The sequence below is a fragment of the Neophocaena asiaeorientalis genome, unplaced genomic scaffold, assembly GCF_003031525.2.
Source record: "Neophocaena asiaeorientalis asiaeorientalis breed wild unplaced genomic scaffold, Neophocaena_asiaeorientalis_V1.1 scaffold230, whole genome shotgun sequence".
Classification (NCBI taxonomy): domain Eukaryota; kingdom Metazoa; phylum Chordata; class Mammalia; order Artiodactyla; family Phocoenidae; genus Neophocaena; species Neophocaena asiaeorientalis.
The window spans coordinates 5,566,981-5,579,519 of record NW_020175186.1 but is presented as its reverse complement, the minus strand read 5'-3'; the positions used below and the strand labels follow the sequence as shown (position 1 = coordinate 5,579,519).

Below are 12,539 nucleotides of genomic sequence, written 5' to 3'. Positions count from 1 at the left end.
GATAGAGAAGGCAGATTAGTATTTCAAAGTTGGGTTAAACTATACAAGCCATGCGAAAAATAGATGAGCTAAGTAACTGAGAGACTAGAAAGAAAGGACAATGGAGCCATGAAATAGTGAGAGGGAAAACCTGCTATGGAGAGTAGTTTTGACAAATTTCTGATTTCTATCACTGGCAGAGTAAGACCCACTTTTATGGTTCCTGACTTTATTATTACCATTTTAGAAATGTGATTTCTTATTTTTTCCTTGCCTCGAACTATCTTGAATGAGTCTCGGGCAAATAATCAATCAGAAGAATCTATACTAAAACAAACCATCACAGAAGAGATTTGGGGTGGGGGTACTTCCCCAACTTGCCTGTCTTCCTCCTTCCCTCCCTTCCTTCCTTTATTTCCTTCTTTCTTTCCTTCCTTCCCTTCTTTCTTTTCTTCCTCCCTTCTTTTCTTTCTTCTTTTCTTTTTCCCTCTCTCTCTTCCTTTCACTTTTCTTCCCTTCCCTTTGCTATCTCTATGTACTCACTAATTTAATATAGACTATGTTTTAATACTAATCTAATTCAAATATTTGTAGCTATGTACTCCTTTGAAAAGTCCTGAACATTATCAAACTCTCACATTTCATTAAGGAGTTTCAAACTAATCAGAGATGCTTGTCTCAATGCCTAATTTATCTAATATTTCAATACCTATGTAATACCATACTTATCCCTTCCTTATATCTGGAACCACTATAGAGAAACTTATTTTATCCTAGGGGAAACAATGGATAAAATTAAAGAAAATTAGAAATGACAATAGAGAGAGGGTGTTTTAAAAGTGCAAAGTCAAAGAGAATTCTAAGCTTTGGAGTCAATAAGATTGTCTATATCACATGATGATGCAGTTATGGAAGTCAGAGAAGAAAGGCTAAGTGTTTTTGTTTCTTTGTTTTGCTTTCTGGTACAACTTTTTACATTTGTTGTAACCATACAATATCTAAATGCAAAATAAGTAATTGAATGCATAAAACGGATTACATAAGAGACATCAGAATTAGAGACAGATTAAGAAGTTACTAAAAAAAATGGTGAGATAGCTACTATAAATCAATTTTTGCACTGTAAGAAATCTCATATTCTGCAAATGTGTACACTAAAAATACAGGATGTATGAGAAAATTGTGACTGAGGAAGACCACTTACTGTGTAATTTTGTGATAATATTAACAAAATAATGACAATAGTAATAAAAATACAACCACAGTTTAATATTTTCTAGCATTTATCCCCCAAATCATACTCAATCCTTTGCATAGTCTTACACTTAGAATTTACTGTTTTCTCTTTTGAGATGTAGACCCTACAGGGAATTGACTTCTAATAAAGTAGATTATCAGAATTAATTTCTGATACATATTTTTCACTAATCTCTTATTTTACTACTGGGGAATGCCTTAGAGTCTTCTATATTCACAGTTTAGTCAGATATCTTGGTGCAGTAAGAAACATTTTTTAAAATGTTTTGAAGGCACTAAAACACCACTATATGCACTAAAGGGAGGTCCTTTTGCATATTTTCTTTTGTCTTTGTATGACAAAAATTTTCTCTAAAATTTGACAAGGCTTTCCCGATTGCTTCAAACCTCAACATGTTGGGAAAAATTACATATAAACCAACACAATTTTTCAAACTTTACTGACATCATTTCATCATTTATTAATTGCTAATAAGGTGATTTGGTACAAAGAAATACACACTGTGGCAGAATAGATTTGGCTTGCATGTTCCATGAAAGAGAATATAAGCTGAAAAGCAGAAGGCCTAGACCTGAAATTTGGACCCCTAAATCTCAATAAAGCTTCTGTGAGTAAAAGCAATCCCAGACACAGGTTAAATGTGATGTCCATGTGAAGACATAGATACCCATAGAGACAGATAAAATAAAGGAGCTTGAAATACTGTGATTAACTCATAGCTATACTCTTTTCAGTCTCACTCTTAACTTTCTTGGTTTAAAAAAAAAAAATCTATTTCTTTTTCTCTTGCATTCTCACTTTGCTATCCATATTCTCCAAATATTCTCCGATGTTCTTTCCCAGTTATGAACACAGTCTTTGAATCATGGGGTCCCATGTATTCCATTCCAGATATGACTGCCTGGATGGAAAAATCAAAATGCTTTCTGCCCTACACAGCATTTGCCTAAAAATAAAATCTAAATATTTTCCCTCTCCAAGGAATGAGGTAAATCTTAAAAACTAAATGCCTAGCTTCTAACATAAAAGTGCCTTTTAAAATAAACAAATTTATAAAAAAAAAAAAAAAGGACTTCCCTAGTGGCGCAGTGGTTGGGAGTCCACCTCCCAATGCAGGGGACATGGGTTCAAGCCCTGGTCCGGAAGATCCCACATGCCTTGGAGCAACTAAGCACATGAGACACAACTACTGAAGCCCACGTGCCTAGAGCCTGTGCTCCGCAACAAGAGAAGCCCACGCACCACAACGAAGACCCAACTCAGCCAAAAATAAATAAATTATAAAAAAAAAAAGTGCCTTTTAAGATATTTACCTTCACATATGAAAAAAATACCGATCATTCTTTAATAACTTTTCAAAAGTCCCTTCTTAAGTTGGGACTTCCCCAATATCCTCACTCAGAAGTCATTCAGGAGATTTTGATCTTCTCCCAGAAATCTCTTTTATACCTGTATGATCTCCCTCACCTCTCTGTATTTTGTTTAGTCAATTTGCCTTTTTATTTTATTACTCCTGAACAAAAATCTTTCAGGTAGTGTCCATATAATTTTACTGTGCAGAGTATGGGCCAAGTATTTTGTTTAACCTCTACATACTGATTATTTGTCAAAATAACAAATCTAAAATTTCAATGAATTAATAAAAAGAAGTCAAATTAAAAGGATTCAGTTGATAATATATGTTCACCATTAGGTTTTGTTAGAGAAGTCAAAGACTTTTCTGGTTATCAAGTATCATCTTGCAGATTTTCAATATGATGAAAGTAAATAGTAGCAAATTTAATTACAAAGCTTACATTTGGCAGCCATTACTTCTGAAGAGTTGTATTGCTTTTTTAATTATACTAGCCTATACACTTAGAAAATTAATATTAAACTTAAAAAATGATCCCATGGAAGGAAATAAAATATTTTGTTAATCCTCATAGGTACCTGATATGAATAATTTATAGTTTGGTTTTAAAAGAGCTTCCTCCTTAAATTCTAGATTTTTAAAAAATTATGTAAGATGAAAAGTTAACTGATAATACATACACAGAGATATAAATTAGCCCATAATCCTCTCATTCTTATACAACGGGGTTCATGTTGTTGTTGTGTGCGTGTGTGTGTGTGTGCATGGATGTGTGGGTACACGTCTAAATGTACTTTCTTTCCTATTTTAATACTGGCTTTAACATTGTTTTAAACATTCTCTTTGTCTTAAGTGATCCATGGGAAGTTTTAGACTTGAGTAATCGGGCCCTTTCTGAGCCCCAGAGAACAAGAAATTATCTAGTACAACCAGTATTTCGGTAACTCTAGTTTACTGACATTTTCCACCATAAACAGTAAATCCAAGATTTGGGCCTCAGGGAAAACATCATCAAGTCCATCTCATTAGACTTTCTTAAGAAGACTCAGAAGAAAAAATCATTAGAAAGAAATGAAAATACAATAGAATCATAAGGAAGACACTTAAAACTTTTCTTGTTTTCCTTTTTTCTATACATCATTTTGCACATTTGATAAACCATTTTAATGTCATGATCAGAGTACAAATGCTGAATCTTGATACCAAGGCATTTGTATAGTCTATTTTTTAACCTGGGCATCAAGGTGGAAATGATATAGGAATAATGTAGCTCATCTGTATTTGAAATGTCTCAAAAAATTGGAGGAAGGAAGGGAGGGAGGGAGGGAGGGAGGAAGGAAGGGGAATAAAGGAGACTAGAAATGGCTAAAGCAGTTGATTTGGGATTTAAAATCCACCTTAGTGGGATTGATAAAAGAAGATATATCTTTAATTAATCATGGTTTAATAGTTCTAAATAACTAATTTCATTCAAGGAAAAAAAAGAAATAAAAAGGTGGAAATACAAATATGATGGAGAAATTTTAGAAAATAAAGTAGTTATGTAACAGGGTAGACAAAAAGTCAAAAGGAGGAAAAGTCATACAGCATTTTATAGGATCCTTACATTTTAAAGGTTGTAAGGAAAGCGGTTACAGCTTATTTATTTCAAATCTACATCACTCCAAGATTACCTCACACAAATTTTTCATTCTAGATTGACTTTTCCTAACATAAGGTCCATTTCTAACTAGCTCTCTTCTTCAGTGCCTGTGATGTCATTTGGTAGACAAATAAATTTATAAAATAAAAATAAATTTTTAACATTGCCCAAGCAAAATGTAATTAGAAGGGAAAATGACCTGGAGATGTATGAACTAATAACATTATCAAATATATGTTAAAGTAGGGATTATATACTCAAGTTTTAACCTTATAGCTCCTCTCCATTAGTACTTAACTAAAGGACGTATTTGCATGTGATCATACCCCAGAGCTTGCGGCAAATCAATATGTTTGTTTCTGTATATTCTTTGACTTGTATGAAATTTTCCTGAAATATGTCTTACCTCGTTTTGGAGATCTCGGATCATTTTGTTCTTTCTCTCCATTTCAGTCTTTAAAAAAGCAATCTGAAAATAAATAGAATATCATGTAGACATATTTCAAATTCATTTCTATAACTTTTATAAATTTATTTTCACAATTTTTGAAGTATAATAAAATTATCTCTTTGTCAACAAATACTGAAAAAGAACAAAGAGTTAAAATTTTCATTATCCACATTTTTATTGCCAAATTCATAAATATATCCACTAGTTATATAACATAACTTTTTCTTATGTAATAAAAGATTATTTTTTTTTTTATTTAGTCTGTTTCTGTTTTATAAATAAGTTCATCTGGGGGGCAGGGATAGTTAGGGAGTTTGGGATTGACTGTACACACTGCTATATGTAAAATAAATAACCAACAAGGACCCACTGTATAAAAAAAATGAAGAGGGGACAAGAGAATGATATGCTTGAGATGAGATTGGCCATGTGTTGTTAATTCTTGAAGCTAATTGATGAATTCATGGGGATTTATTACACTACTTCCACTTTTGTGTAAGTCTGAAATTCTCCATAATAAAAAAGTTTAAAAAAAATTTTTAAAATTGAGAAATGCATGTTATGACTGTGATTCGCTTACTTGTCTAAACTTCAATTTTTAAAAATGTGGTTCTTAAACAAAGTTAAATTCTAGGGTTGGGCCTAGGAATCTCTTTAATTAAAACATGCTCCAGGTAATTTTTATATAAGGCCAGGTTTGAGAGCAATGGCACAGTGATGCTCCTGACCTCAAAAGCATGGAACGCTATAAATACTGTACCAGAGAAACCATGATGTTTCCTGCTGAATATGATATTGTCAGAATCTGTACCCTTAGTCCAGTTATTCAAACTGTATCTGTATAAACATTGCGTCTTTATCTGCCTGACTGCTTTCAAAAAGGTCACTATGGCACAGTAGCTAAAATATGAGACTCTATGGTCCCTGAGGGTTCACTATTTATGTGAATGAATGACAGTGGATGAAACATTTAATTTTTCCAATTTTCAATTTTCTGCCAGTCACATTTTTTTAAAAAGTAAAAGGAACAGGTAAAATTAATTTTACTGATATCTTTTATTTAATTCAATATATTCAAAATAGTATCATTTGACATGTAGTGGATTAATGATGATAAATTGACTTTTTTTTTTGCAATATATCTTTAGAATCCACTGTGTGTTTTACACATACAGCATATCTCAATTTGGACTAGCCATTTTATAATGTTCAAAAGCCTCATGTATCTGGTGGTTATATATTGAATAACATAGTCTTAGAGGATTCCTGGAATGATGCAAAAGAGACTGGTAATGTGGATTATCTCTAGAGATAGATTAAGTCAGTGGAAATCAAACTTAGGAGTAAAGTTAATTTTTACCGTATATAATATATACACATTAAAAAAATAGTTCTGAAACCTTTCAAACATAAACAAAAGAACAAGAGTAATACTATGCAAAATGCTTCTGGGCCCACCCTAAGAATAAATATATATAAATGCTTTGTCCAATTTTCTTCAGCCCTTGTAAAGAAAATGTTATAGTGCTATTACAGCCCCACCTAATTTCCCCCCCACAGAGGTAACCACTACCCTGGATTTGATGTGTACTAGTCTTGTTCACTTTCTGTACGTTATATTTGTTGTGCGTCTGTAAAGCTTTACAACACGTATTAACACCTTGTCTTTCCTGGCTTGTGTAGGTGTCCTTGTATTACCATTTCCTCAAAAGGTAACAAAACCTAAACCAAAAAATTTTTGATGGTCCAACTACATGTAAAACAGAAGCAGAAGCCTGAGAACCACTATGTCCATCGTTTTAGTCATAACAATTTTCAAGCTTACATTTGAATTATGAAGATCCTCGGAGCAACCTGAAAATTTGAGTCACACTCATTGTCCCATTAAGGAGATAGTTCAATTTAGTAATTAGATATATAATCAAGGGCAGCACATAAGAGTATCTGCTCTTAAATCTAAAATAGCACAATATTTACAGAAGCAAATCCAAATGTTTGCCCTCTGTTTGAGAGTGAACAATTACAATTATTTCATTCTCCCCTTCTTATCCAACTTTCAACTACATCAACTATAGTCTTCCTAGCAGAAAGAATAATTGCTGAATGATTTGCAACAGTTAAAACATATACTTATTTAACCTAGAATCCTCAAATAGGGAGAAAAAGCACAAACAGTTTGAGTCTTTACCAAAGTTCGGAAGTGATGAGTCCCAGTACTATGAAATCTATCTTTTCCTAGATTCCACCAGATGCACATTAAAAAAAAATCATGCTTTTACTAAATATATGTTATTCCCATATTTGTTAAGCTTTCTGTCATCTCTTTCTGGACTTTGACTTAGAAAATATCAGTCATTCAACTCAAAACATAAACACATTCCCTCCAAAAGATAAGTATTATTTATTTCTGCAGGTATTTGCATTTATTGATCATGATGATATATTTTGCTAATATAGTCTTGAATTTGTTCTTATAGACCTTTTACATGTACATTCGTTAGTATAAAAATAGCTATTAGTTTACACATATAGCCATCAATTGATTTTGTAATCATAACTGATGAAGTTTATAAAATGAAATGAAAGTTTTCAAATTTTTTCTATTTTCCAGAAAATATTTGCCTATATTTGAAGTCAACTCATATTTAAAAATTAGTAGAAGTCACCATGAAAACCTTCTGGCTTTGAAATACTTGGGAAAGGAGTCTTTTAGCATAATAAAATTCCAACTGTGTTCAGCTATTCAAGTGTTGAATTTCTTCTTGCAGAAGCTTTAGCATTTTATATTTATTTATCTAGAAATTTACATGCACATTTTTAAATGTATCAGGGAACTGTTGCTCATAATACATTATTTGTTTGAATTCCTATTACAATTATGACTCTTAGCTCTTTTTTTTTTTTTGCGGTACGCGGGCCTCTCACTATTGTGGCGTCTCCCATTGTGGAGCACAGGCTCCGGACGCGCAGGCTCAGCGGCCATGGCTCACGGGCCCAGCCGCTCCGCAGCATGTGGGATCCTCCCAGACCAGGGCACGAACCCGTGTCCCCTGCATCGGCAGGCGGACTCCCAACCACTGCACCACCAGGGAAGCCCTTAGCTCTTTTTTAATTCAACATTTTAAAATTTGAGCCTGTCTTTCTATTCTTAATCTTTCTCATATCTTAAAGTCTTTTATCATAGTCTTTTCAAATAACTTAAATTTACCTTTTTCTGTTTTCTATTTTAGTATTGTCTTCACTAGTCTTTATAATACTCTCTTTATTGCACTGATGTTTTGCTTTTTAAATAACTTCTTGAATTGATGTAGCTAATCTTTTATTTTTCTGGAAAAATGCATTTAAAGCTATCAATTCACCTCAATTATTATATTGGCATGTAGTGTCTTCACTATTATTAAGTATTTCTTTATTTCTTTTATTATTCCTTATTAACCAAAGGGTTATTACAAAATGTGTTATATATTTTCCAAACATAAAGAATTGTTTAACCATTTATAAAAATTTATTTTAAATTTTATAACAAAAGGATTGAATAACATGGTATATATGCTAGTCATATTTTTGGATGTATATAACTTTTTGTATTATACATATTATATTTCTATAAAATTTCTTTAGATGTTCTGCATGTACTTAAAAAGAACAGTCACTTTTTTAGAGATTTCTATATATATCTAATATTTATTACTACCAGTTGTATTTTTAAGATCTTTGTATTTGCCTATTTCTCCCTTCACTCATAGACTGATGGATATGGAAGCTGATTTGTTAAGTACATTTATGTTTATGATGGTTATAACTATAAACACCTCATTTTATTTTTCTTTGCTAGCATATAATGCTTTCTCTTACATTATATTTGTGCTTTAAATTCTATTTGCCAGCATTAATATTGCTGTCAATCATTTACTTCTTTTATGTTGTTTTGCATATATTTTCCTGTATTGCTTACTTTAAGTATGTGGTCTTCTCAGTTGTTAAAATTAGCACATTTGCATATATTGTCCTAATTTCTTAATTGCAGTTATTCTGTGTCTTTTAAAAATTATTATTAAAATTTAAATTATCGTTATTTCTAATACATTGAGACTTTTGCCAACAGTAATTCTTTTGCCTACATTTTTCTTTCAATTGGATAATTTATTTATTTTATTATTTTATTTTTTTCTTTCTATTGAGTAGATCAAATTTAGTTTAGATTCTACTATCTACTATATGCCAGATATAATTTTAGGGAAATTATGTATGTTATTTTAATTTTAATTATTCCCCAAATTCTTCAAATAAGGAAACTTGCAGAAGTTAAAGAGCTTACTCAAATTTACAGATAGTAGATTGTCCACTAGGAATTTAAACCCAGCACATTCTTATTCTGTAGCACATGTTAGGTTATGAATACATATAGGGTGTTCCTGGTTTAGTAGAGTATTTTGGGGTGGGAAAGGAAAATCCTCCCTCAAGATTCAATGCTGAACTTTAAGAAAAGCACTACAAGGACTCTGAGGTGAGGATAAAGCTGACTTGGCCAGTCCTGTCTCCTCCTTCTTCCCAACTATGCATCCTTTGTCCCACTTTTGCCATACTTGACTCTTCTAACTTTTGTTGAGCTCTTTCAAATGTTAGAGCTTTCTTCTTTTGGGATGTTAGGCACAGTGTGCATAACATATTGGAATAAACACAGGTTCATGCCTTGGCTTCTCCAAATGCTAGCTGTGTAAATACAAGCAAGAGTTATTCATTTTCAGAAAAACAAAACAAAACAAAACAAAACAACAACAGTAGTGTGCAGTTTTATTGTGAGAATCTGAGAAAACAGTATGTGTGAATATTTCTATTCTGTTCTAACTGCCATTATTTGTGACTGGGCTATGAAGAAGTTGAGATTAAATGTGATAGATCAAGAAAGAAATGGGATTGAATTAGGGTTGTTCCTTATGCTGGGTCAGATTCTGAGGGGAGGAATCAACATGATAGTGCTAAAAATATGTCTGTTCTTTTACGTAACACCTGCTGTCCAAAGAGCCAGATACTAGGACACCTTGTAGGTTAGCAGTGAGTGTTGCCATGGCATAACAGAGAAGAACAAAGATGCTCATCCTTACAGGTGGGCTGGACAGATAACAGTGAATTTATTAACAAGAAATAATCCTGCACCCAGATGAACAGCCATTATTACAAAGACTGTCTCCAAGAAGCAGGTACCCCAGATGACAGACAGGGCTAAGTTGCAGAAGCAAAACTTTATACCCTAATCCAGATTATTCAAGGAAGACTTGCAAAAGAAAGGCAGGATGACAATTCTTAAAGGAGCTGGGATCCCAGGTAATCAACCTGGATGGAGACGTTGTATTAGTCCAGTTTCTAGCTTCTGTAAACTTGATGCTTTAACATCTACCTTACACATATACACAGACTAGCCTTGTTATGGACAACCCAGTAATATGCTTGCATCATCCTATCTTGACCTCCTGCCTTCCTCATCACTGCTCCTTCCCCACCCACTCCTCCTGGTGGTAAGCTTTTCAAATACACACTAACCAATACAGAGCCTAGAATTCCAGCCACCCCTTGTACTGAGTTCTCACACTTCAGGTGACTGTCCACCTGCCTTAATCACCCCAGGGCCGGGTACCAGAAAAATAGTCCCTGTGCCCCAGAGCCTGCTGAAATCATTCAAATGGGCCAATCCTAGGCCTGCTTACCCTGCCTAGCCCATTCCTTCCCACAGAAACCACAGTAAAGGCTCTTGTCCACAGTTTCCCCACCTTCCTTTGCCTTGTGCCTGACCTGGTGCTTGCCTGTGTGGTCCCCGGTCATGTGGCATGCCCCCCTCCTGGGAACTGTGAGAAATAAACTATCTTTCCAAAGGTAATTGTTTCCTGATCTACTGGTCTTACTATACCTCAAATTTTCTATTAATATACTATATTTTGAAATAGATTCAGGTCCTCGAACAAGATAAAAGGTTCAATCTCCATAAATGGTACATAAGTGCATGTGGGGAATGAGGTAGAAATCTAGTTTTTAGCACTATTATCCAGAGCACCATCTTTCCTGCCTGTGGTGAATATTAGTTATAAGAATTGAAATGTGAGGGTCAATGGAACATCATTTTGAAAGAGAAATTGTGGAGAGAAGTTTGATTCTTAAATTTTGGGGTGTCTCAGAATCACCTGTGTAGTTGATTAAGTAGGCAGATGGTGTGGCTCCACCCTTAGGAGATGTCTATTCAGTGGATGTAAGGTATGGCTTAGGGATCTGTATAGTTTAACTTAGTTCAAGGTCACACCCTAAAATTCAAGAGCCACTGATAGGGGGCCTGACACCAACACTCTTGCCCTGAGTTTTTCATCCATAAATAAGGGTTAGGAATCAGAAGACCCCTAAGAATCAAATACAACGAAAATATTTTTTTGAAATGATTGCTGCTAAGTATTTTTGTAATCTTGTTGATTGCGTTGTTTTCATTGTACTATCATTTATATTTGTCACAGGTGTATTTGCTCCATAATGATTTTAGGGAAAAAAGTTAACAATTTTCCAGGCCCAAAGCAAAGGACACAGAAGAGAAACACTTACAGTAGCCTGCTGTTTTTCTGCTTTCTCAGTTGTCTCTTTAAGCTGATTTTCCAGGGCCTCCTGGAGAGACTTCATTTGTTCTCTGTTTAGTAGAAAATAGCAAAAGAGAGACATCATATAAATCTCTTATTTCCTATTTACACGATGAAAGGAGGTTTTGCTGTATACATACATTTAGGAAACATAACTAGAATATATAGAGCCATGGTTAAACATACAAGATGTATCTCAGGACTCTGGTAATAAAGTCTTCTCTCCCATGCAAGCACTAAAAGCAAGCTGTATTTAAGGGAAATTGCCTTACTATTGTGTCTTATGAGAATCCTACTGTGTGAATCATCTGTGAGCTGCATAATGTGTTAAATCAAATCGATATAATAATTGGAGTTAGAAAGCTAATTTTAGTGACAGCATGCCAGGGTGTGAACATGCTGTTTAGAAAACAAGTTAACATAGACTTGCTGATGGGATAAAATAATCATTCCCTTGGATGCTCTACATTAACTAATTCTAAAGCATTGTGTTTTAGACATCTTGTATAAGGTCTGAGACTTTTTGTAAAAACAAAGAGAAAAAAGACGTATATGTAATGCAAAAGCTGCCTCATTTATTGGAGATAATAAAAAATACAACTGCACATATATACATATTGTGTCTCAAGTTCAGTAGGACAAAAGGACCTTCTCTCACATTAAAAATATAAATATTTTCATAAATATTAATTCCTCTCAAGGGTTTAGGATTTTCTCAATTATGACAAATTTTATTATATTACTGTGCCTTCATTTTATCACCTAAGCTATCACTTCAAAAAGTTCAGATAGGAGAGAGGGGGAAGATGGCGGAAGAGTAAGACGTGGAGATCACCCTCCTCCCCCACAGATACACCAGAAATACCTCTACACGTGGAACAACTCCTACAGAACACCTACTGAACACTGGCAGAAGACCTCAGACCTCCCAAAACGCAAGAAACTCCCCAAGTACCTGGGTAGGGCAAAAGAAAAAAGGAAAAACAGAGACAAAAGGATAGGGACAGGACCTGCACCAGTGGAAGGGAGCTGTGAAGGAGGAAAGGTTTCCACACACTAGGAAGCCCCTTCAAGGGCGGAGACTGTGGGTAGCGAAGTGGGGGAGCTTCGGGGCCGTGGAGGAGAGCGCAGCAACAGGGTTGCGGCGGGCAAAGTGGAGTGATTCCCGCATAGAGGATCGGTGCCGACCAACACTCACCAGCCGGAGAGGCTTGTCTGCTCACCCGCCGGGGCGGGGGGGG

The 12,539-nt window shown here is 34.4% G+C and overlaps 1 protein-coding gene across 1 annotated transcript in view; it reads right to left on the bottom strand.

The window, feature by feature from the left end:
- LUZP2 (leucine zipper protein 2) overlaps nucleotides 1–12,539 on the bottom strand; it is a 428,758-nt gene that overhangs the window by 196,548 nt on the left and 219,671 nt on the right. Inside the window, exons 4-5 of the mRNA XM_024764721.1 lie at nucleotides 11,267–11,348; nucleotides 4,640–4,702 (exon numbers count right to left, since the gene is read on the bottom strand). Of these exons, the coding sequence (XP_024620489.1) occupies nucleotides 4,640–4,702; nucleotides 11,267–11,348 (145 nt within the window). The remainder of the gene's footprint in view (nucleotides 1–4,639; nucleotides 4,703–11,266; nucleotides 11,349–12,539) is intronic.